General features: G+C 41.8%; 1 protein-coding gene across 12 annotated transcripts in view; it reads left to right on the top strand.

Annotated features, from left to right (window-relative positions):
- Window positions 1-25,272, top strand: part of MTCL1 (microtubule crosslinking factor 1) — a 101,719-nt gene that overhangs the window by 36,163 nt on the left and 40,284 nt on the right. For 7 of the 12 annotated variants that reach the window (XM_077784295.2, XM_031504011.3, XM_031504008.3 and 4 more), the window contains exons 4-6: window positions 17,756-17,815; window positions 19,833-19,910; window positions 23,724-25,049. In XM_077784295.2, the coding sequence (XP_077640421.2) occupies window positions 17,756-17,815; window positions 19,833-19,910; window positions 23,724-25,049 (1,464 nt within the window). The remainder of the gene's footprint in view (window positions 1-17,755; window positions 17,816-19,832; window positions 19,911-23,723; window positions 25,050-25,272) is intronic. The other 5 variants (XM_085573743.1, XM_077784300.2, XM_085573746.1 and 2 more) reach the window with 2 other exon arrangements.

Below are 25,272 nucleotides of genomic sequence, written 5' to 3'. Positions count from 1 at the left end.
TTGTAGAAGGCGGACATGACCAGCTTCTTCTTAGGATGGCACTCATTAAAGAAAAATCATTTAAAAAGATACAGCTCTTGTACCACCTTGATTTGTACATTCTGCAATTATTCTGTTATTCTGCTGCTGATCTCTGGCAGCTGGTGTGCACCCCAAAGATGCTAGGTTAGTACTAGCTCAGGGCTTATTCTCCCTCTTTTTGTTGTATGTCAGAGGCATCTCAAAGGCTGATGGGAATGGCATCAGGCTGAAGAAAGAGGGGTCACATGTAATTATGAGTTGTGTGTTCTTGCAAGACCTTCATGGCAGCAGGATGTATCAGTCCTTTCTCAATAAATCTCTCCTTTCACTCCCTAAGTCTGCCAAACTTCAATTTAAATATCAGAAAATGCTGCTGCTGACAAAGCTCCTTAGCAAAGTGTTCATTTGGGGTAAATGCTTGTCTCACCAAAAGTAAAAATGTGAGTCCAAATGCAGTGTTCTTCACCAGGCATAAAACCACACACTAATAAATACAGGGTCAGCTGAGATTAAAATGAATATCAAAAGTGGTTGGAGAGATACTATCAAGTTCTACCTGCCCGTCCAAAGAAACTGCCTTCCCTGTGACTTCATTTTTGACGTCTCAATTGGCCCATACTTGCTGATTTGAAGCAAGAGATAAAAGGGAGAATGACCACTGACACGAGCTCAGATGTCATTTTAAAATATGGTATACTCTGGATGTTTTACATTTTGGAATACTCTTGTTTACTAAAAGTGCCTAGACAATGCCAGGCTGCTCAGATTTAGGATTGTAATGGCACTGCTTTGAAACAGGCCAAAGGACCCCAAAAACCTACTGTGAAGGAAAGTCCTGAAAGGGCCACAGAATTCCATAATTGAGGTCTGAAATAAATCTATAGCTGGCAAGAATAAGGAGGAGACTTCCTGGCTCGGAAGACTATCCCTATTAACTTACCATCAGGCTTTTTGCCCATTTCTGTGAAACAGCTGGAGGTGTCTGCAGCAGAGATGTGATACCAGAAGATGGATGGACAACTTGAGTAGTCTCTGTATCCTCTTCTTACATTCCTGCTAAAATGGTGTTCACATTTAGAGGCATTCAAGGACAGTCTACAGTCCTGAAATGGACACATTCCTTTGAGAGACATAAATTGGGTAAGGCAGACCAGGGAGAGTCCATCTTAGTTTATGTATTTATGTAAGCTTTTGCCAGCAGTGAGGTTTTTTTTGTTTGTTTGTTTGGGTTTTTGGGGTGGGTTTTTTTGTTGTTGTTGTTTGTTTGTTTTTTGGTTTTTGTATTCAGCATATTTTTTCATTTGTGATGGAAGAATGATCCCATACAAAAAATTCCATTTTGGTTACTCATGTCACAGCTGGCCATGGTTTTCTTTCTGAATAATGAGTATAATTATCACCAGTGAGGCTTGTTTGTGGTGAGACTTGCACCTTTTCTCTCAGAGGCATCATACATTTTTATTTTTCTGTTCACTAATGTAGCTACAGTTATCATTATTGCTTTTTAAAATAATTCTGACAAGTACTAGCATTAAAATTAGATTACATTACTTTAAAATAATAAGGTCATCAGCAGAAAAACTGTTTGGGGGAAAAGAAAATGTCAGAATAAATAGCCAATTTTCACAAAGAAGACAGACAGATGGTTCACTCATTAGCAATAGGTTCCTAAAATGCCCTCTCTAGCTTCTCCTTTATTCTGTAGCTGAACACCCTACTGTTTTGTAGATCAGTGTCTGAGGAGCCAATTGCTTGTCCTTAGAAACTTTAAATTGAATCCTGTGATTGCACAGTATTCAGGAGAGCATGGAGTGAGCTGGTGACCTTCTGTTAGATGGATGGGGATTAATCAATCACCTCTCAGGCAGAAAACCTCTGGGAATCCAGTGGGAGATTTGAGGGCCCAGGCCTGCATGAGACTAATGTCAGACTTTGGTCTGCAGATAAGATGGGAGAGTGTTTTGCTATTCTTGTGATGTGGAGATTGCACACAGACAGGACTGTGCATTTCCCTACCAAATGATGTGATTGACTTACACACTCTCTCACTTTTCCAGAAGTGGCTTGGAAGAACTGGTAGGACATGGAAGAGTGAATTTAGTTATGGACTAGATCAACAGCAGTTGGTTAGCCTCATCAATTGTTAGAGTCATAGAATATCTTGAGTTTTTCAGGGATCCATAAGGATCACCAGATCCTGCTCCCAGTTCCTCACAGGACCACCTACATCTAAATATTATTACTAAAAGTGTCATCCAGATGCTTAATTTCAGACAGGCTTGGTGCTGTGAGCACTTCCCTGGGGAGTTTGTTCCAGGGGTCAACCACTATCTGTGTGAAGAACATGAAATTACATACTTGTTTGCAGTGTGGTGGAACATGAAATGGAATCAAAGAATAAGTTGTGACTGTTGTTTGTGGAACTGTGGAACTGTCTAAAATATATTTATTTTCAATACTTGCGTGTTTTTCAATTCGTAACAAATTATATGCAGGTTTTATCCCAGGATAATAAGAGAGAATTTTTCTAAATGCAGCATAAGATAATTACACAACAGTTTATCTTTTAATTCCTATTGCTTGGCGAGTTATCAAGTGACCTTAACTCTAGCTGTTATTCTATATATGATATGCAGATCTTTTCAAAACACAGATTTAAAGATTAATCCTTGCAAAGATTTAATCCTTGCAAAAATTCTGTGAGGCACATACATGAGCAAACTGCACTCTAGAAGTTAGGCCTTACAGAAATTGGTGTTAAACAAAAGCTCAACATTCTTGTTTACCACATCCATTTTTGCATCTGCTGCTTTGGGGCGCTGCAAAGAAATCAAACTTGTGACCTCTCTTGTAGAATAAACTGCTTGTTCTTCTCCAAAGTGGTTCTACTCCCAGGACATATTTCTTCCTTTTTCTATGTGTCTTCCTGACCTTTGTAGCTGAACTTCAGGATTCTGCTGACTGTGCCACCTCTTCAAGGCTCTTCAAGAAAGTCTATGTATTTTAGGGGTTGTTTTCATCATAAATATCCAATTGTGGGAAAAGAGAGAAAAATCAATATCACTTTTCTTCATTTAGCAGCTTCATTTAGCACAAAGACCTAAGCACATTTGCACAAACATGCAAGCATAATGAGGTTTAAAGCTCATGATTTGAAGACATTTACATCAGCACTGTGGGCTCTAGGGCTACTTTGTTGCTAGTTGCCCTTTTTTGTTTGTTAATATTCAGCTAATGTGTCATGTGGAAGAGGACAAAGAGGCTTCAATGGAGTCTAAAATTTCAATTAATCTCTCTGATGTGAAATACTGACAGGAAATCAACAGAAAGAGCATAAGGAAATAAAACAGTATTAAAAATTGCCAGAAAAGCTGGAAATACCAACCTGTCTCTAAAGCGGAAATAGCCATCTAACTTTATACTACCAAGCCAGTATCCTAAGAAACACCTCAAAACTGCATTTTTTGTTGTTTTTTTTTTTTTTTCATTTTAAAAAGACTGAAATAACCAAGTAGCTATATAAAGCCTAGAGATGCTCTTAAAAACTGTAACCCCTTAGGTGACATTATTGCACTGTTGTACCCAGAATATTGATTCAGAAAAGGACTGGTTGGGTTTTAGGTTCTGCTTTCATGATCAGTGTTTGAGAAAAAAAGGCTTTTGAATCAAAAGATTTGAACAGAAACATTCAGACTATAAAAGCCTATATACATCTGCATTCTTTGTTAAAATTCAGCCAAAAGGAAAATACTGCTTTTGGAGATTATTCCCACATTAGGCCCCATGTAGTTTCTTGCTGTGAAATATATCCAGAAGTGCTGTTCTGTGCTGGGAATGTGTTAATGCAACAGCAGCACAGGGGACATGCAGCATTGTCCCTGCACACAGCGTGCAGGGACACCTGGCATTGCTTCTAATCTCCAATCTTCTGGTATTAAAGCCTTATTATTCTTAAGGAAATCAGAGCCCCCTGGCATCTATGGAGAATCCTGTTTCCAGAAAAAAAATTAGGAAGAAGAGCAGTTGGTTCAGAAGACATCTTGTCAAAGCTGCTTTTTAAAATATTTAGTATAACTACAATCAGTTGGTAGCCTGGAGTATGTTCTGCAGACTATTTGAAGACAGTAATTGCAAAGTTTTTTCAAAAGTCTTCCACTCCCTCAGCTCTTACCCTGGGCTCAGCTCCTTAGCATTGGCTGGCCTCACAGGTTTATTGAATATTTCATCCTGGGGTCATAATTAATACGTCCAGAGCTGCTTGTGAGAGCTGAACAGTCCTACGTGTGAGCTTGTGGGGAGGCTCGCTGCTTAAATTCACACTCACTATGAAAAGCCACACAGAAGTTAGAGGGCAGAGGAAAGAAAGAAGCGCCTAAAGAGAAGAAAGGCAGGACCAGAGGAGAGCATGTCATTCAGAGGAGCTGTGTGAAATCAGAAAAGTGTGCATAAATACTGGGCCTGCCCATAATAGGGGTGATTCTGCAATTCCTACAGAAGTGAGGTCGGTGGGATGCCTTGCATGACGAATAATGAGCCGCTCACATCAATACGTGCAGCACAGCTTTGGAGCATGAATAGCTGTAGTGAATGCTGTAGATTCACTTTGCTCTGCAGAAATTGAAATGGGTATTGAATTTCGGTTGTGCGTGGATCAGGTTTTTTAGTTTTATTTTGGTATTATTTTTCTCGCATTTGTGGCTAGAACACTTTTTATGTCTCAGCGTTGCTGAATGGTGTTCAAAAAGTTTTATTTTTAAGGAGAATCACTGCTAAACCATTTGGAAGGAATGTAGAGACAACTTTTTTTCATCTTGCAGAGTCTGCAAGGCACTGCTGCAATCATAGCAACAAGTGATAGAGTGTACACTGGGCTGTAGAGAGCCCAGTGGCAACAAGTGAGGTTAAAAACCTGAAGTATTTTAAGTATTTTCTTTAAGCACCAGTCAGAATCAATAATTTGCTATCTAAAGTGTAAGTAGTTTTATTAAAAGTGGGGAGGAGATTTCAGATAAGCACATGCCTTCTAATAAAAGTGATAATTTGTTCCTCTTAGAATTTAAGGCTGCAACAAACCTTCATTCTGTTTCTTTCATTTCTATTCTATTTTCTTATAAGGCTAGACTATTTGGCTACAACCTGCCATTTTTATGTTGACAGTTAGGGAAATTGATAGGCAAAATCTGAAGAGGATTCATCCAATTGAGTTTCAGTTCCAAGTAATTAACAATAATTATGTCAATTAGAGTTTTATTTTGCATAATTCTAGATCTACATTTACTTCAAATTTCTTTGTCTCCTTCTGGGGCACAAACTGCTTTCTCCAGTTTTCCTATGTAAATTAAAACATTTTATAAATTCATACTCTAGTTATATGCAAAATAAGGAGAAAATAACAAAGCCAGATTAGGAAATTGGGTGTCATTCATTTGCGTGGCCAGGAAGAGCTTTTCCTGCATTGACAGGTGAGCCAAGTAGCATGGGGACATATTTGTGTATGGGGGAGGAAAAGTGCTGTGTGCCTGTCTGAGATACGTTTGTTTGTTTTTTTTTTTAACTTCACATCCCTTTGCTGAATTTGAAGACACACAAGTGTTGAACAGTCAGTATTTTTTCATGGCATTTTTCCTATCTTCTTCTAATTTTTCTTTTTTTTTTATTTTTTTTTTATCTTTTTCTGGTTTTGGGCTCTTTATTGAAGAGCTGCTGTGGATCTCTGAGGGCTTTCATTCCTCACTTGCTGATCTCAATAAGCAGAGCCCAATGTCCTTCTCAGGACAAGAGTACTCAACTCCCTGCTTTGCATTTAGAGGGAAAACACTGCCAAAGATGGGGGAGAATGATGAGAGAGACACCTGGGCTTTGCCACACTTTAGAGATTTATGGGGAGAAAAAGTGGGTGCTTCTCCATTTCTGTTCATCTCAGAGCTCCCTTCAGGAGCTTCACAAGGTGGGGCAGCCAAAGAAGGAAAAGTAAGTGGTGGAAGTGATGCCTTGGTTGAGACCAGCTGCTTATTGCCTATGGTTTTATTTTGTCTGTCCCTCCCAATCTTTTAGGTGTCAAGACTAGCAGGATCTTAGGAAGGAGCTTACAAGAGAATCCAGGGATTTCAGGTTTCTGAAACAAGCAAAAAATCACCCCACTGAGACTTCTAAGAACAGACTAGAAATGAACATTTTATCAAAATCCTCCATAAAACCTATAGTAATGTAAAATTTGCCCTGTTAATGAGCAAGCACATGGGAAGATCAGTCCACAAGGAGTTTTATTCCGCTTCTTGGTCAGTAGGCAGAGCATGTACCCAGGTAGCGACCTTAACATGCCTGCTTTAGAACCACCAAGAATTCAAATTATGCGCTTGTTTTGCTGTGGAAATCTTTAACATAGCTATTTTTGCCCTCACTTTAAGCACTGACATGGCAATACCCTTTGTGGTTGGGCCCTCAGCTAAAAAAAAGCTTACCTGTGAGGAGATGCTTTTTCCAGGTGGCCTGAGAGGCAGAAAGAAAGAGCCAGCAATGAATTAAGTGGTAGAGAGGAACACTTTTCATGTTTTAATTAGAAAAATGAAAAGTGCAATAATTTCCTCATGGTAATAGTTTCTGTCATCTGAGAAATAATGATCTAAAAAAAATTGTTGGTCTCTGCCAGTCCTTCTTCAGGGCTGTCATTATTCACTCTAATGCATACATATTATTCATAGTCATTATTCTTCTGCAGCCAGGCTGGTATAAAGCCTATTCTGCTATTAGGTGCCGTGTTTCAGTTCAAAAGCTCTTCCACTGATCTAGCCGAGGCATTTCCATTTTGTTATTCCTGGGAAAGTAAAAGCTTTTTGTGAATTCTTGCATTGACCAGTGGTAGAGAAAGAATATTTAGCTCATGGTTTGAAGTTTTCCTTTTTCTTTTCCCTTTTTGCTTTGCTTTGCTAGTCAGAGAAAAAAGGTGAAGATTTATCAAGTTCCTTACCAAATCTGCACTTGCTTTTTCTTCAGGCTTTGTAGAATAATCCTAGATTTGTATCCTCGCCTGTCAGACCTTGGTAGGGCTTCAGGATGTGACCTGATCACCTCCTTTCATCAGGCATCCCTGCTGCCTTACTTTTAATCACAGCGGAACAACAATAATTGTGGATTAGTTGTTCCTAATTAGATACCTCTCTGCAGCAACCCCTGAACGATGCCCGGTCTCCTACCAACTCCTGTTTCAGTGGAGACAATGAGAGCCTAATGCTGAGTGAGGCCTTAGTCCAAGCCTTACTGAAGTTAATGAAAATGTGAAACTTTATTTTTAAAGGCATTGAAGAAATGGATATGGCTATGATTTTGGCACAGAATTAAATTCCACTCTGGTATCTGCTTTTAGCAATTTGTATATGGTAAAATCTCTGTACTTCATCTGCTGATTTATAGTAAGAAAATCAAAGTGCTATTTTACGTTTTGGTTAAGAAGTACAATAAAAGGGTATTTCCCCTGATTATCTTCCCAGCCTGCAGTCCCCAGCAGGAGCTGCTTTGCTCTACTTGAATGCTTTGCAAAGCTTTCCACATATGAAGCGGTTCTTAGGAGTAGGCAAATCAAATAAAAAGCACATCAGGATGTTCCTGCTCTGATGTGCTTGAGCATGAGAAGTGCACAGAGATTAGAAGGTCTTTGGAGTTACAGTCTAAAAATGACTTTTCATGAGCTGATTTGCAAATCATCTTCAGAAACTTCCTTTACTAGGCAGCAACAACAGCAAGCTCTGCAAAGGGATCCATAAGATCTTCCCGTGTTTTGGTGTGTGGTTACAACCAAGGACACACTGACTGGCATCATTTTGCAGGGACTGGTGAAGTCAACAGCACTGCTCACATTTTTCATATTTTATTCTATACTTGGGGTTGGACCCATTAGCTGTCAGTCTTGGTTATCATAATAATTTCATAACAAAAGTACCATGTGCAGTGTGACTAGAGTTACTGATTCATTCCCTCAGAAGAAGAGGAATGGTACAAGCTGCCTGACAGTGCAGACATGGTTCCTTCCTGCTCACTGCCTTGTCTTGGGACTGGTCATGGCTGTGGTGACCTTGCACTGCTCTGGTGGATCCTACAGTTTCTGTAGGGTAGAAGGCTTCTTATCCAGAAGCAGCTTCTGAAACCAGCCCTGGCTGTGTGACTGCAGCTCACCCCACACAAGAGCATCCAATGTGGTATGATTAATGTTTTGTTTGGTTGTTTGGGGTTTTTCTTTAAGCGCATCCATGTTATTATTTCAGGCTTCTTGTGCTTGTTTTGATACTAGCATGAAAGGCAGAGAGGAAAGCAGTGGGATAAATTCTCAGATAAGTCTGGAAACTAAATTTTTTCCTGATTTAAGAGAATATAAATGGGTCATCCTCTTTTTCCTTCTATTCCGCACTGAAAATAAAACAGATAAAACGTTGTCATTTGTAACAAATCTATATCAAAACAAAGTACAGGACTTAGGCCACAGATAGGATGCATTTGGAGAGGGATGAATACAACAGAGTTGAAGCTGTGAATTTCTCCTTTGGGCATGTGCTGAGCACCATTGCCTCCTCAGAAACCAGCTCTTTGAAGCACTGAGGCAGTGCAATGAGGAGGCTTGGGGCAGTCAGCTCCCCTGTCTAGACGTGGAAAAGGTGTCTGTCCTCCCCAGGAGCTACAGAGCAAACCAAGAAGCATTATCCCAACCCCTGCTTTCACCCATCTCTCAGAAGTCTGAGACCTTTGAGACCCTCTCCTGGGTCTCGCTTCCCCACATAACACTGAGTAATGCACAATTTGTCTTTAATTTTTGCTTTTGTCCACAGAGTCAGAGCACCCACCTGTATCCAGAGGCAGAGACCCTGAATCCCAGCAAGGAGCTTGAGGCAGTTCCTTTTAGGCTTCAAAGCAGCAGTAGCATGAGAGAGCACAGCCCCTGCATACTTACAGAGCCACCCCAGCTCCCTAGAGGCAATCAGAAGAGATTCCCAAGCAAACACAATCCAGCCCCAGGAGCAGGCAAAATAGTAAAGGGTGACCTAAATACCTGCACAAGTTGAGGTCTCCTCAGAATCGTGCTTCACAACAGATTATTTTGCTGTTGGCATTTGTGGAATGTTTATCATTTTTCTGTACATTTTAATTTTGATGTTTGAAGCACTATGTTCCCACTTGGGCTTGTCATACTCCTTTCTAAGCACATTTTTGTGAAGCTATATCAATCATGTAGAATTTTTCATTTAATATTTACAGGGTTGCTGCTGACACATCTTTGTAGACTGGTTTCACTAAGGAAATATGAATTTTGCAATTATATGCTCTCCTAACAATTTCTTTCACTCCTGTCCGCTTCCAGCTGCAGTTTGGCACATAAGCAGCCTAGCACTTTTCTCCCATGAGGGCAACTCTTCCTTCACAGAATGTGCTGGGAGAGTGGGGGGACATTGCACTGTCATGCTTGGAGGAGCTCTGTCCCCTTCCTGTAGCTTGTGCCTGCCCTGGTTTCACTGTTTCTTAATTAAAAGTGCTACACTCTGGCTTGAATTTCATTCTTGTAATTGATGGCCTTGTTCATTGTAGCAGAACTGTCTTTATTTGGTGTTGAACTGTGACTCCTTTGGCTTGCTGAATATAAATGTCTTGGGGGTGACCCATTACCTGGCAGTAAATTGTTGTATGCATTGAATGATATATAGGAAAGTGCACCACAGGTAGCAGCTATCCAAATGTGAATTTGCTGTCTTTTTACTCTATTTTTATAAACCCCCTTTTTAGACTGCAATGTCCCTAAAATTGTGAAATAACAGATGAGCAATGGAGGATTACAAAGACTGTCTGGGATATGTTTGCTGGGAATCATTGAAGTTGGCCTTTCACCTCTCTGCTTCTTTAGAATTTCATTTAATACTTCATAGAAACAGCAAGTTCTCTAATCCAGGGGAGATTGAAGATGCTTGTACTCATAGTTGTCTGCTCAAGGAAAATTTTCCTTTTCACCCCCAATTTAAAGAATGATCCTGTGGCTGTTGATCTATTAGTGTGGACAGCACAGATGTTGTGCAGGTGTGAATATCATTCTCTGCAAAAGGACTTCCAAAACTCTTCTTTTTTTCTAGATTCTGTGAAATTTGCTCTTTAGGCCCTTACCTTGAACACTATAGAGAGTGCAGAGCTGTGTGTTTTCTCCCTCTCACAGTTTTGTAAATGGTTGACCTAGTATGGGCTTGCAGCTTTGCTCAGCTCCTTTATCAGCACTCTCCTTTATCAGCACTGTCTGCTTTGTCCCATCACTTTCAAACTCTCTCAGAAGAAGTTTGTTCTTCCCATCCTCAGGAAGACTGTCCTGATAATGGGACTGCCAGCTACATAGTATTACTTTCTAAAAGGTCTTGGTGCAGAGAATTAACAGACTCTACCTCCCCAACTGGACAGCAGGTGTCTATTCCCTAGGTAGATACAGCTTTCTTACCCTTCTTCAGAAAAAAAAAAAAAAAAAAGAAACCCCAAACAAAACCAAACAACATTTATGCTTGAAATAGGTCAGCTGTACTACAGGGTCTGCAGTGACCAGCAATAAATGTTCTCATACTGTCTTCCTTAGGGAATGCAAAGCACTACCTGGCCTGCAGTCCCATTCAGTAAAGCATTCTGGGGAAGCATTTTTTCTGGAGAACAGGAGGGAAGGACAGTCAACCTCTGTTTTCAGGCAGTTTACATTTAGCACTGGGTGAGACAGGTGATGCCAAGCAGTGTGAAGTGGATGGTGGATGGCAGGGCAGGTCGGTCAGGGCTGGCTTTTTCTAGAAGTGGTCTGTTTTGCTCAGGCCACTGCAGTAAGAGTCATCACAAGAGAGAAGAAGAAGGTTTAAAAATGATTGTACAAGTTGTTTCATCTTCTCAGCGAGTTTTACAATGCCTGTTTGGTCCAGAGAGGTGGAGAAGGGAGCCCAACCTGCCACTGCTGGCCAAGGGGCTGGCTGGGTGCCTGCTCTCACGGTGAGAGATGCTGTTTCCCTCTGGGCATGCTGAAGTGTTGCCTGGACTGTGAGCACCAGCTGTGTGTCTTTCCATGGGGTTTTGTGACTGATGATGAGCACCATTCCTGTTGCCAAGTTGTTTCAGGACAGGTCTGTTTCTGTGTGTACATAGTGCCCAGCACATTTTTCACGGGCTGTCTGCTAGGGGATTACACTAACGAGGTAATTGGAGGGCTCAGGCAGTGTCAGCACAGCACATACCACTCAGATTAAGCCTGACTTTTCCACAAATTCTTTCCCAAAGGGGTGCAGGTTGGCCTGGCTCCCTTTTGCAGACTGGTGCTCAGTCACTGCAGCTCAGCAGATGTAGAGGAATTTGGGGTGCTGCTTCTGCCTCCTGTGCCAGTGGGGAGGAGGGGGCTGCTGGTCCTAATGATAGCTACCGTGGGCATTACAGGCATGATGTTTAGAGAGATGGAGCAGCATAGGCTTGGCAGCAGCCACTGCTGTGGTTGGCATGGATGCCACTCCTGCCTGGCAGGACTGTGAGGGATGTGGTGGCAGTGGTTTCCTCCTCAGGCTCAGGTGGTGCCCGGGCAGAGGGTTAGCACACGTGCCTGTGATGCAGGGTGAAGGAACGGGAACAGTGTGCAGAGCTCACGTTTAACAGCTGTGCACGTGAAAGGGTGATGAGGTTCAGAGGGATGCATTTGCTCCTGGCACATCAGTATCACTCTACTAGTGTATTAGGAGGGAAAAAAGCAGCACTGTCTGCAATCATCTGCCTGGCTTCTTTCTGGTTTCCTTCACCTGAAATAGGACCCCTCCTAAGAAAGGTCTAATCCCAGTGTGTTATAATTTTCTTTATGTATTGTGACAAACGTAATAAAACTGTAATAAAATGTACATAAAATTATATCTTAACAAAATGGGAGAGACAGGAACTTTTAAAATATATTTAATGAATTTAACAAGTTACTAGGAAATGTTTGGGCAGAAGAACTGTGTAAGACAGTGATACATGTTAGTGGTTAGGATCTCAGCTGTCTGTTGCAGGATTTCTTTTATTATATTGATAACAATTACTGTATCACTGGGCTACATCTTTTACCAATTATTTCTGTAATTATTTAGTAATTATTTTATTAATAAGAATGATTATATTGGTTTCTGGTCCCCATATCAGCCTCCACTGACCAAATATTAAGTGAAATGGTGTATTGTGAGCTGAACACAGAACCAGCCCAGCTGTTTCCCATCCTCCCAAGAGCTGCTGTCTAACCTTCCAGGGCTTCAGACAGCAGGTGCAACCCTGCTGCTTCCCTCCCCAGCATGCTCCCAGACCTGTCACACCACATTATTGGTAAACACCAAGGCAGCTAATATCAAGCCTGCATGTGAAGGGCACCAGGAAGCCACATGAGACAGACAGTGCGGTGTGTTCATAGTGAGAGGCAAAAGAAAGAGGCTCCTATTCATAAGCTGAGCACAATAGAGTAATGCAGCGTTAGGGAAATTTAAGCTGGTGCTGAAAGCTAGTGTGCTTTGCTGCTCTTTTACTCAAGGGATGCCTTTTATCCTGAACTGTAATGCTTATGATATTTCAGACATAGCTTACTTTGCTAGGTCATGTGAATGATGAATATCACAGTATTTAGAGGTTTCTAGTAAATGAAATGTACTTGGGAATGAATGGAGATACAGATCACTTGCGTCAAGACCAGCTTATCAGGGGTTGGTGAGATATCTTTTTCAAGGGCCTACAGCAATTGAAAAGCAATTAGAATTTCATTGTACTTTCCAGTTCCATTAACCATCCTGTAGATACTTGCAAGAGTTCACACTGAAAAAGCCGTACTTTCACTGCGCAGCTGTTGAAATACGGAAGAATTGGATGGCAGCAAAGCAAAACTTCATTTGAATTCTTGGGGCTTAGAGACAGTTAAGGCCTAAAGAAAGAACGGAAGGCTATCCTGTCCTACCTTAAATAAGGGATATTGCTACAGAAATGGGAAATGCTCCCTTTTCCCAAGTGGGCAGGTGACAGTAAAGGACAGTGCAGTGTGATAGCTGAAATCTGCCCTTTCTAAAGAAACAGGTCCTGGTCATTGTCCAGGTCATGTTTTTTTCTTCTTAGAAGAGTTTATTCTTCACTGATTTAAGAGTAGCAGACCTCTACACAATGGGTTTTTTCATTTATCTTTAAGACTGGACAAACAGGGAGGGCTCTAAAACAGCGAGGTGAAGGAGAATCATGCACAGTGTCAGAGTCTGGCAAGTTCAAAGCTGCAAAAAGTTAAGAGGGAAACAGCCTGCAATGGCCAGCAGAGCTTCATTTGTGTGGATGAGGTTTCCTGGAGAAGGAACATGGAGATCCCCATCCTTTTTCCTTTCTGGACAGAATCTTCTTACGCAGTCCTGCACAGTGCCTGGAAAACACATGCAGTGAAGCATTCCTGATTAGTGGTGCAGTTAATGAGCACTGGTTTACATCTCCTAGGGATAAATCCATCCTCTGGCCATCTGTTAACAAGAGGATCTGGTTTTCTTCTGATTCACATAGATGCCAAGCAGAATTACCTTAGTTTAAACCACTGGCATTCAGAATTACCTTAGTTTAAACCACTGGCATTTCTTGGAGAGTAAGTGCTATGAAAAAGTTGGTCTGTTGGCAAGATCTCTTGATGAGTCACATTCTGTGGGGCAGAGATTATGTCTCTCTGGATGGTTTGTTCATTCTTGAACATGAAAGGTCCCAACAGCTAGCAAGAATTTAGCTCTTGTTATGAAATGCCAATGTGCAGCTCTGAAGCTGTTAGCCTGCAGTTATCAGTAATCTGCAAGTGGTCTGCTTCACCTGCTGCTGGATTTGGAGCAAGTGGATTTGGTCACTTGTGCATAATTTTTTAGAATACTGTCAGGTGTCTCAGAGGCAGTATCTTCTAATGAATGCAAATGAAAGTTGTGATTATCCATTTCAAAGCAATCGGTAGCAAGTCATCATTGGCACAGAACATTATTTATACAGCTCTTAAGTGCTGGTGTATAATTCTTCACACATCACAGTAATAGAAACTGCCTTCAGGGCTGGACTTTCCAATCCAGCCTCTCTGTTTTTGAGTTGCAGACATTGTCAGTTCAGTGGGTGACTACTGGATTTTACAGGTTCAGTTTGATGTACATATGATTGCAAGACCATGCTTGCCTGCAGATGCCAGACTGCCACCCAAATTACTTGCTCCTCTCAGCAGCAGTGAATAAAGTGACAGGATGGCAGCTCTTAGGGACTCTTGGTTCTCTCATTTTCCAAATCCTTCTCTACCAATGGCTGTTTGCAGCTCCATTCTCATCCTACTCAGTGCTTGCTTCAGTACAAAAATTTGGAGTCTATCGTGCTTATATGTACATTTGCTCTTAACTCAAATTTTATTTCCATATTTTGCTCAACCTCCAGTTCCAGTGCATTGATTCCTGCTTGCTGTCCCCACGTGGGGAGTCTCCCACTGCTTACTTTCACTGCTCAAATTGCAGGACTCTTCTTTGACCTGTTAAAAATGGAATTCACCAGAAAATGCAAATTACCTCTTCCCTTCCCTGCTAGGCTCCTAGGGGAAGTAGAAAAAATTTTGTCTCTTCCCACTGTTAATACTGTAATCCCTACACCAAATAATCTTTTGGGAAGTTTAACTTTTAAAACACTGGGCCTCCATACAGTAGCTCTCCTTGGCAGCCAAGAGATCCATCAACAAATTGCAGTGAAACTGTAGAGGTAGGAAATGTCTGCACAAGTAACCACTTTCTTAAGAGACTCTGTTAACCAAAGGACTAATACAATCTTGTTTAGCCATCATTGAAAGACTTTTTGGTAGACAGCCAACCCTGCTGGTCTTTTGACTATAGAAAGTAGTATAGAAATTTTCCTTCTAGCATTAATTCATATCAGCTTCTGATGCCAATCTCCTGTACATCAAAGAGAAATGCTCATTTATTGGACCATTTTGCATTTTAAATAATTTAAGCTTGTAGCACATTCCCCTACTTTTAGCAGCAGCAGCCTCTGCCCTTAGTCCAGCTAAAACAGCAGCTGTATTGGTTGCTGTTTCATACACATGTGCAGCCTGGTCCCACAGTGCTGGAATGAAGATACTGCCTTGTTTTCATATAGGGCTTAGGGGGTTATGGCCAGGCAGTCCCTTGTTGCCATGCTTGTGTTCAAGTCCTCCACTGATACATGTGAGGGAAGTTTCTCCCTGTAATCCACTGGCGGTCCCCAAAGGTAAATGTTCCAATTTTTCATTACACTGAGGACAGACTCAGCCTTAGGTTGAGTCTCTGCCTTATGGAAATACAAAGCTCCCACCTGAGCACTGATTACAAAGCTTTTCTTATGCAAATCCAAACGGCACAGTGTGAAAATGCTTAAAATGAGGCCTCATCTAGGGCAATATGTTACAAACCTGTTAGTCTGGATCTGTGAAATTCGTTGTTTCAGTGAGGAGTGGAGCTTACAGTTTCCAAAGCCAGATTGCTACCTACCTGTTTCTCATGCTGTGATCCATGTCATCTACCTTAATTTTAATTCCCTTCTCCTTGTTTTCCAAGTATTGTCCCATACTACACAGCAAAATCTTTATTACTTTATCTTGCACACCATAGTCCATGTGTTTATATCCCCTAGCTTCTCAAGCTGGATATATCTAAGTGTAACCTTTTGCCTACAGGTATGAACAAGAGGTTTTTAGCATTTGGCACAAGGCTTTTTATTTTTAGCATTTGCTACAACTGGGCATTGAGGCCTCAACAGAAATTGATAGCCTCATCCCTGACTGTAAGGGCTTACAAATTAAATGCAGTATCTAGACAACCTCCTTTCACTCAAGTTGTACTTGCTTGAAGTCACATGGAAAAGAAGTCACATGTGAGGACCAGGGCTATGCCCCATCTCTCGTCAACCAGAATGATCCCTCTAGTGTGCCAGGGAGTGATGCTGCTGACTGGTGATTGCTTTCAGCTACATATCTGCTTCCAGAATAACACCACATTAAACAAAACAAAACAAACAAACAAACAAACAAAGACAAAAAAAAAAAAAAAACAAAAAACAAAAAGGAGAGAAAATAGTAACTATTTATCCTGCCTAAGCTTGTGTAAAAGGTTTACATATGATGATTTTAGTGTTTAAAGTCTTTTTTAATTGAAATGTTTCAGGATCCAGAAAAAGACATTTCTCTTACTCAGCTTCATTAGTTATAGGAAATCACTGGATTAACACAGGGAGCAGATTAGCAAAAATAAACTGTAGTATGTCTTGGGCATATGGTGCTGCGTATGAATGGGTTTTAACTACTTATCTGTGTATAACAAAGAGTAGAAGGAGAGATTTGTCTTAGTGTGCAATAATTATAATATGCGGTAGCTGCATAGCTGAACAGGCAGAAACTACAAAGCCAGGAAAAGCTTTTGGCTGGGATCTGTGTGTGGTGTATGTGCTGGTCCCCGAGCTCACATCATGTTTTCTGCCAGCTCATGGCTGGGCGTGAGACTGGACTTAGCTAATTAACAGGATGCCTCTCCCTCCTGTCCCTTCCTCTTTGCTCCTGGTTTGCAGTGCTGGGTTAGTGTGGGTTCCAGAGACTGGGATTTAGCCCACCTGACATGGGAGCAGGCGCTGGTTCAGGGACACTGCTCCATCACATGGACCAGAGGAGGAGGGCAACCCATGTTGCCACCTGTGGGCAACCCATAACAGCCCAGGCTTTACCTCAGCTGGAAATTGTCCCCCACAGAGCAAATATAAGCAGAAGTAATAAATAAAAGAAGTCAGAATATTGGGGTGATCTGGGGAGTATTGGCCTTCATGCTTTGGACACAGACAGAGCAACACAGCCCACTTTGAATTCAAATTCTGCAGTTCCGAGCTTTCTGCTTCTTTTTTTTCCACTGATACCGTTTGATCCCCTCTGATGCCTCAACCTGAAAAGTGTCAAATTTATGCCTTTTCTAAATAGACCCAGCTCACACTGGTTTGGAATCCAGTCTTGACACACAAGTAAACGTTGGTAACATCCTCACAGTGTTCTGCCTCTCACTTCTCAGGAAAACTGTGCTTTTCCACTTGGGAAATGAGAGGTTTCTCAGTGAAGCAGTGATGATCTCATAATTTCCATGTCTTAAAAATATTTGCTTATAAAGGGATATAAAGATTTGCAAAACCAATAAAACCTGGTTTATGAAATAAATTCAAAAATACCTGGAGAACCATCTAGTCTTTACCTGGGCTCCTCAGTATATTTGCTAGCACGGATTAACAAATAATGTTATGTCACATAGCTTAAACTTATGTGTCCTTGCCTGTTTTTTGGGGGGGTTGCTTTCCTCTGAGGTTTCCACCATGTGTTTCACATTGACTGTGAGTAAGATTCTTGAACTTCTGCCCTGGATTAATCAAACATGAATCATTGTCCCATGCAAAAAGAAAGTTTAGCCAAAAATTGTGGTGGTCCATATAAGAAAAGGTGGGGGGGGGGGGGGGGGGGGGCGGAATGTTCCTCCCTCTGTAAAATTTTTAACTGATTTTATTATTCCTTGTTTTGGTGGGAAATTTTGGGCATTAAAAGATTCACTGACAAGGACCTGATCATCTTGTTCTTCTAAGGATTATGAAAAATTAAATCTCCAGCTAGGAGAATATTCTTACTTTCTTTCTCTCTCTTAAATTAATTGTTTGTATTTAGCTTATCAATAACACAGCGTTGCTTCTGTTCCAGAGTTCCCTGAAGAGAAGAGGCAGCAGAGAAATCCACAAAGAAAAAAAGACATTTACCCAGGTATGGTTTCCATGAACATGCAACTTTGAGCAAAATCACATGATACAGGCTCAAAATTTATTTTTATGGGTTTTGACAGGGACATCAGGTATATTAACTTGAGTGCAATTAGGCCTTAATCTACTGAGACCTCCCAGAGATAATGCAGAAGCAATTTAGGACAAAAATGCAGTCTCTAAACTGCGCAGCTTCTCGGGCTCATTGTGCTTGTATCCATTGATTCAGGCTGCAGGTTTGCTACAAGAAGAGCAAATCACCTTGCCTCCCAAAATAATTGGATCGCAGCTTAGGGACTAACTAAATTTATACATTGTGCCAAAGGTTTTGTGCTAATGAGTGTCTTGGCAGGAATGCAGTTCACACACTGCAGTGACACCCTGCGAGCTCTCGTGTCTCCTTTGATCTCCCTGATGTTGCAGGAACTTGTGCTCCCCAAAGCTGAGGTACCTCAGAGAGCCTAAGCTGCCCACTCAGTCTCTCTGTGGACATGGGTTTTATTGGAATCTCGTTGGTCAGTCCTTCTCAGGAAAGCAATCTGCCTGGTTTCCTCTTCTTTTTGTGCTGACTGTAGGAGTTAAAGCTTTTCCCAGCACCCGCACAGTTACTGTTTATAGCCAGGGAGATGAGGATACTATTTCACCTCGCTGGGAAAGGAGCCAGGAGAGACATTGTGCCTTCATTAGAGAAAGGATGCACTTCCCCTGCCGCCCCCTTGGCAGAGGCTCAGTGTACACAGCCGAGACCTATGGGTTGTCTAGTCTTAAAATCCATTGATTTGTAATAGAAACCATAATAAATCACTACAATATGTTGAACTTGAGGGGGTAGGGCAGGCAGCTGAGTGGGCATACTAGGGGACTGGCCAGTGGCCAGGGCACTTCAGCCTGCTTTCCCAGGGCGCAGCAGACTGAGCGTCCTCACCAAGATGACACAAGCATGGCTTAATCATACCTTTAAACGAGGGACTTGCTATGGAGAGTTATTTAAGTTGTCAGTCAGGTCAGAGTTTGTTTTTCTGCAAGTATGTAAAATATATGGATGAAATAGATACACCTGCCCACACACATGTAAATGACAAATGACGCTACATGAAGGCACAACTGTGTCCTTAGGGGTTTGTGGGCAGCACTGTCCTTCCTTTCCTCTTTCCTGGAAATACAGAGCTGTGCAAAGAGAATGGATTCTCATGCTTGCTTCCTCCACCCAAATCCGGGCATTAAGAGCAGCTACAGTTTGATTTGGAAAGCCTTAAAAAGGACTTCACAAAATTAACTGAGTAACCAAGTGTGAGCTCAGCACCACTCACAACAAAGAGAAGTGATCCCAGAAGCCACATGGGGAGAAAAACTTTTGCCCTCTACACACACATCATAACTCTTGCAAGCAAAGGACTTGGGGTTGGAAATGAAAACCATTGCATCAGCACTCTGCAAGGTGGCCATTCAGTTTTCCTCACCAATTCTTTAGGGTTAAAAAGATCAAGAAATAACCTTAAATACTAGCATAGCCCAGCCTATATGTGCATGTCCTGGCTTTCTCTCAACTCCAGGATATTACCCATAGCAATCTCCAAACCCAGGCATCCATTCAGAGATATTTGCTGGTTAATATAGGGCACATCACAGCAAATGCCTGACCTGGTCAAACAGCTGCCAGGTCCTGGGCATGGCCCAAAAGGGTTGGTACAGACAAAGCCCAAAAGGTTCAAAATGCTGCTCTTCAAGGACAGACACCCTAAGTACCTAGAATGAGCACCCATTATTTTGTGACTGAGAAGGCCTCAAACTTAGATTCTGTGCATCCACATGCGTACAGATATGTATAGCATGTGGCAAGACTGGTGATTTTACTTACTGAGAGCTCGTCATGAAAATTAGCTGGAACTTCACACCCACCACAGGGCACACCGAGTAAATAATGCCCATGAAGTTTATTGTCTTGAAGTTGTGTAAAAGCAGAATTTGTAGTAGCACTCTCCCACCTCTAGCAGTATTGAAGAAAAAAAGTTTTTATTCAGCAGAATTGCAAAACGGAGCTTCTTGGAAAATACCAGGCACCAGGCAAAACACAAAGAAAAGTGGTTCTCCAGCGCAAGGTAGGAGTGCTGGCACTCAGCCAGTTGCTTGGGTGCTGGTTGTACTGCCTTGTCGTCAGACTCGCAACCCCAAATCGCTTACCAGTCTTCTGGCCTGGCAGTTCCCTTGAGCTGGTGGTGGTGGTAGAGGAGATGGTGTTGGCCTCTATCTAGCTTTGTGTCTTCTTGCCAGAAAAGAAATATTGTATTGGGAAATTTTTGATCAGCTCTTCATTCTTATCACATCTCTCACGCATTATGCATTTACATTGCATAATTAAGTTAATTTATTTCCTATACATTTCATTTCTTTATCTCCACATTCTACATTTGTCTAAATTAGACAGCAGACTCTGTAGGGAAGAATCTGGGTTATTTCATTCTGCTTTTTTTACCCATTATCATCTTTCTGAAGTGCCATGCAGAGCCGCAGTGCAATTGCATGCAAATTATCACCATCGGTAATCATTAACTCCCATTTATCCTTAATGATCTCTCAAAGTCCATGACCACGCCGTGACTGTCACATCTTTTCACTGCTGTTCCTTCTTTTCTTTCTATATGATTTGCCTTCTGTACACATTTTAGGAAAGCATCCACATACTGGGTGCTTAATACAGTCAGTCATGAGCCATTGCTCATGTTCAGCCCCTGGGGTTTGAGCCTCTTGTTTCTCCAAAACCATGGAAAGGCTATTCTCCCTCTTTATTTCTTTTCCCTCTCCTGTCTTTTCATTCACATTTTAACTAATAATGAACTAATCTCAGTTTTGGTGACTTGGCCTCTCTTTAGTTTGCCTTATATGTCAAAAGCCTGCTTGCCTGTGTGGGTGTCTCACCCTCTCACTGTTTCTACTTGGTTTCAACTGATCAAGAAATCAGTGATATTTCTGTACACAAAGTTTCGGAGGGACAAATGCATGAAGGTTGGAGTCCTATCCTTCTGGCATGCTTAGATCTGGCTGATAAATCTCTCCTGACCATTTTTTTCCTCTAGAAAAAATACTGTCAGGGGAGTGGGATGTTCCCTGGCAGGGAAGTGAGGAGGATCTAGAGCCTTTCTCACCTTTCCAGATGGGATCCATATTTAGTAGGCAAGATTAACATCCGTCAGCTCTGTTGTTTTGTATGAGGCTTGTGTTTGTTTAATGAAAAAATCTTGCATGTTTCAGCTCTTGCAAAAAAACAAAGCTTGAAAATTTGGTCCTTTAAAAAAAAAATAGCTAAGACAAAACCTGTCAATAAAGTAACACCATTAAAGGAGTTAAAAGTGGTTTGTCCTGCAAAAATATCACACTAACTCCACAGATGCACTGAGTCGTGCAGTGACGCTGAGCAGAAACATTGGGCCCCTGACCCTAAACCCATCGAAGCCTTTCCCTTTTCTTCAAAAGCTCCAAAGCTCTGAGTCTGTTGTCCCAAGTGCTGTTATTTGTACTGTCTGAAGAGCAGTGGGTGTCTGTCTGGAAGTCCCTCTGACCCCAGAGTGGCAGCGGGCCCCTGGTGTTCCCAGGCAGAGCAGAGGAATGGGGCAGGCTGTCCCTTCCTTTGGGCATCGCTCCAGCTGCCTGCAGCAGGGGAGGTGCAAGGCACCAGATACTGCCACAGACAGCTGGGCTCTTGAAGCCAAAGGCAGACAAGAAGTTGGGTAAAGAATGCAGGATTACAAAGACAGAATAAAGAAAATGTTAGACCGTCTACTAACAGATAGATAGATAAATAAATAAATAAATAAATAAATAAATAAATAACCAGGAGCAATCATCCCACCTGTGGGTTCTGATGTGAAGAACTGGTCTGGCTGTAACTTTCCTTGTGATCTTTGTATTTCCCTAAAAGCAAAACCTAGAGCTCTGGAGATAAACTGATTCACCATGACAGGAAAAATAGAGGTAATGTGTTGCACAGCCCTGGACAAAGATGATGCTTTAATCATACAGCCTTATCCAGCCAGAGCAACCAAAATGCAGAGTGACTGCAGAGGCTGTATAGGATTTTGCCAGGTTTTAATTTGATTCTTAATTTGCACTTTTGAGTTATAAAGAGAAAAGCAATTTATAAATATATATATGAAAAAGAGAAATGTGTATGCAAGGAGACAATAGAGAGGATAGAAGGTCCATCTTCTAGAGGCTCTGCTTCTAATCAGTCATAAGTACTTTGCTTGAATTAATTTAAAACTTATATTTCTGATGCCAGAAACATGATGACCAAAATTTCAGCTAACCCATGAGCTGATTACAGTTGTGTTTGGCTCTTGGTTGTCAATTAAAACCACATATTAACAGAAAGTTTGACTAATTTTTACCTCTATCATATTTTTAACATATAAGTTAACTTTTTTCTATTTAACATTTTAAAGTCACAATCTGCAGCAGGCAGTATCAATCAGAAAGCTAACTGGATTCAGAAGTATACAACAAATCACTTTTGTGCCTGTTCAGTTATTAAGAGCTGAAATTAAGTCATAATTAGTATTTATGTAAATAGATTATGGCAAAATTAATCCAGGTAACATAGAAGACCAGTGTCCTAGGATGTGTGCTATTGAAATTAAATAATTTCCTCTGACTGCTGAGCCATAATTCATTTTGTAATTTTTTTTCATAGCCTGATCTGTGTGAACAATTAAAGTCAGTCATGTTTTCCTCTGAATTTGGTTTCCATTATTAGGAATTAAAACAAAATGGTGCTTGTGAAAGACAGCAGTGCTCCAGAGACCGAAACGAAGTTTCCATATATAATTGCACATATGTCCACATGGCCTACCAACAATGATAAAATCTGCTGTCTCAGGAGATCATCTTTCAAAGCTTGCCTTCCATTATACTGCTAATGCTGATAAATGTGTCTCTTTTGAGGCCAAGTGCCTGTATCTCCATGACAATTCATGAAAGTGATTCATGCAAAGAAATTGTTCATTGGCTTAGAATTTACTTAACCTTGTCTCTTATTTCAGCACAATACACACTGGAGTTTTCATTGGAGATGAGAGGCAGTACTTTTTATAGCCCAACACACACCAAAAATCCCAAATAGTCATTCAATACCCTGGTACTTCCTGAAAAACGCAGGTTTTCACATGGGATGGATTTGGATGTAAACATGGTTTAATGAATTTTTCTTCCCTTTTTCACATGTTTTCACTGATCTCCCTTGTGAACAGTTGTTCATCCCAGAAACAGAGATCACAGTCTGCTCTGTCCTAATAATAACAGCAGTAGAGACTACAGTGTGTTTCATATTTGGAAAGCAAGTTAGGAATTTCATCTATTTCACAGCATTTTGAGATCACAGTAATTAAAGTCTTCACTTTTCAAGGCAACCATGCAGTTTAGCAGACCTTTGTTGTGCTTTCTAGTTGAAGGAGCCCAAAATTTGAGATTACAATGAGAAAATTCATCCGAGTGGTCTTTGTTTCATGGTGCTTATGAGGAACAAGCGTGTCATTAAAGGTAAATGGAACAAGAAGTAAATGGAACAAAAGGTGCCACCAAAACATGGAACCTTTTCATTTGAGTCATTATTTTCCACAAGGTTTGCTCAGCATTTGAGAAAAAACGTTGTGTTGGCCCTCTTGCATCACTGAACCTTTGCACAGGCACACTTTTTTTTCTCCCTCTTTAACTCTGGTCAAGCTGCTTTGCCAATTTAACTAAGACCAAGCCATGAAATGTGTCAACTGTGTGTTTTGTGCAGCTCTGTCTGTGAATTGTTTGCATACTTAACAGAAGCGGCTCAGAGGATGGGGAGGTGGAGATTTTGGAAAATAAGATACTGGTTGTGCTTCTATTGTAATGTAATCTTGGGCTGGGGGGTTGATTGTTCTTGGCAGGAGGACAGTGCTGATTTGAAGTGCCAGCTCCAGTTTGCCAAAGAAGAGGCAGCGCTGATGCGAAAGAAGATGGCCAAACTGGGGAGGGAGAAGGACGAACTGGAGCAGGAGCTCCAGAAGTACAAGTCCATCTATGGAGATGTGGACAGTCCCCTGCCTACTGGGGAAGCAGGGGGCCCACCCAGCACCAGGGAGGCTGAGCTGAAGCTTCGTTTGAAGCTGGTGGAGGAGGAAGCCAACATACTGGGCAGAAAAATAGTGGAACTGGAGGTGGAGAACAGGGGGATTAAAGCTGAGATGGAGGATATGAGGTGCCAGTATGAAAAAGAGTGTCTCAGCAGGGACCACATTTCAAGCATTCCTACCTCACCCTACGGAGACTCTGTGGAGTCAGCCACAGAGCTACGCAGGCACCTGCAGTTTGTGGAAGAGGAAGCAGAGCTGCTGAGGAGGTCAATCTCTGAAATTGAGGATCACAACAAGCAGCTAACGAACGAGCTGAACAAATTCAAGTTCGAGCCGGGCCAGGAGCCAGGCTGGCTTGATGACGCAGCATCCAAGGGTGGTGGAACCTTGCAAGAGGAGCTGAAGTCGGCCAGGTCACAAATCAATGAGCTGAGTGGAAAAGTGATGAAGCTCCAGTATGAGAACAGGGTCCTTATGTCCAACGTCCAGCGTTACGATCTTGCCTCTCACCTGGGCCTGCGTACTTCCAGCCCCAGGGACAGTGACGCCGACAGCGATGCTGGGAAAAAAGAGAGTGATAGCGAAGATGGTCGTCCACCACAGCCAAAGAGAGAGGGGCCCATTGGGGGCGAGAGTGACTCTGAAGAAGTATATGAGAAGACATCAGGTTTTGGGAGTGGGAAGCCATCAGAAGTCAGTGACCTGTGCTCCACCGAGCTCATGAGAGTGAAAGGGGACACTGAGTCATTAATTAACATCAAACGTGAGGCTGAGCGACTTGAAAGGACTGTGGAGCGCCTTATCACCGATACAGACAGCTTGATTTATGATGCGAAGGTGCACGTAACCAGCAGCCCATCCACCGAGAAGGATTTCAGAGGTGGTGAAGAAAAGGGAGATGATAAGCATGAACCAGAGCTTTTGGACACTGTCAACTCCAGGATGAAAGCTTTCCGGAAGGAGCTTCAGACCTTCCTGGAAAAGATTGATCACATTGGAGAAGGCCTTAAGGAGCAGATGGAGGACCTCTCCCCTCTTCCCCATCTCACAGAGTCTTCCAGTTTCCTATCCACAATGACCTCCATGTCCCGAGACTCTCCCATTGGTAACCTGGGGAAGGAGTTAATCACTGACTTCCAGGTAGGTCAGCCTCTTATTTGCCTTCTTTCTCTTTATCGTTTCTCTTTCTTTCTGGCAATTGCTACCCTAGAGCTAATTTTCCTCACAGCTGCTTTGTTATGATTTCAGACCCGCAGTGTATTAAGTGTGTAATGTTAAACAAACAATTTATAGTTTTTTTTCTTTTATTTATTTGCACCACTCCTTTGATTCAGAGGCGGTTCCTCGTGGCAAAAAGGCTAAT

Source organism: Lonchura striata, chromosome 2, assembly GCF_050655825.1.
Source record: "Lonchura striata isolate lonStrDom1 chromosome 2, ASM5065582v1, whole genome shotgun sequence".
Classification (NCBI taxonomy): Eukaryota; Metazoa; Chordata; class Aves; order Passeriformes; family Estrildidae; genus Lonchura; species Lonchura striata.
The sequence above is the reverse complement of the archived record's forward strand: the minus strand, read 5'-3'. Positions and strand labels throughout refer to the sequence as shown.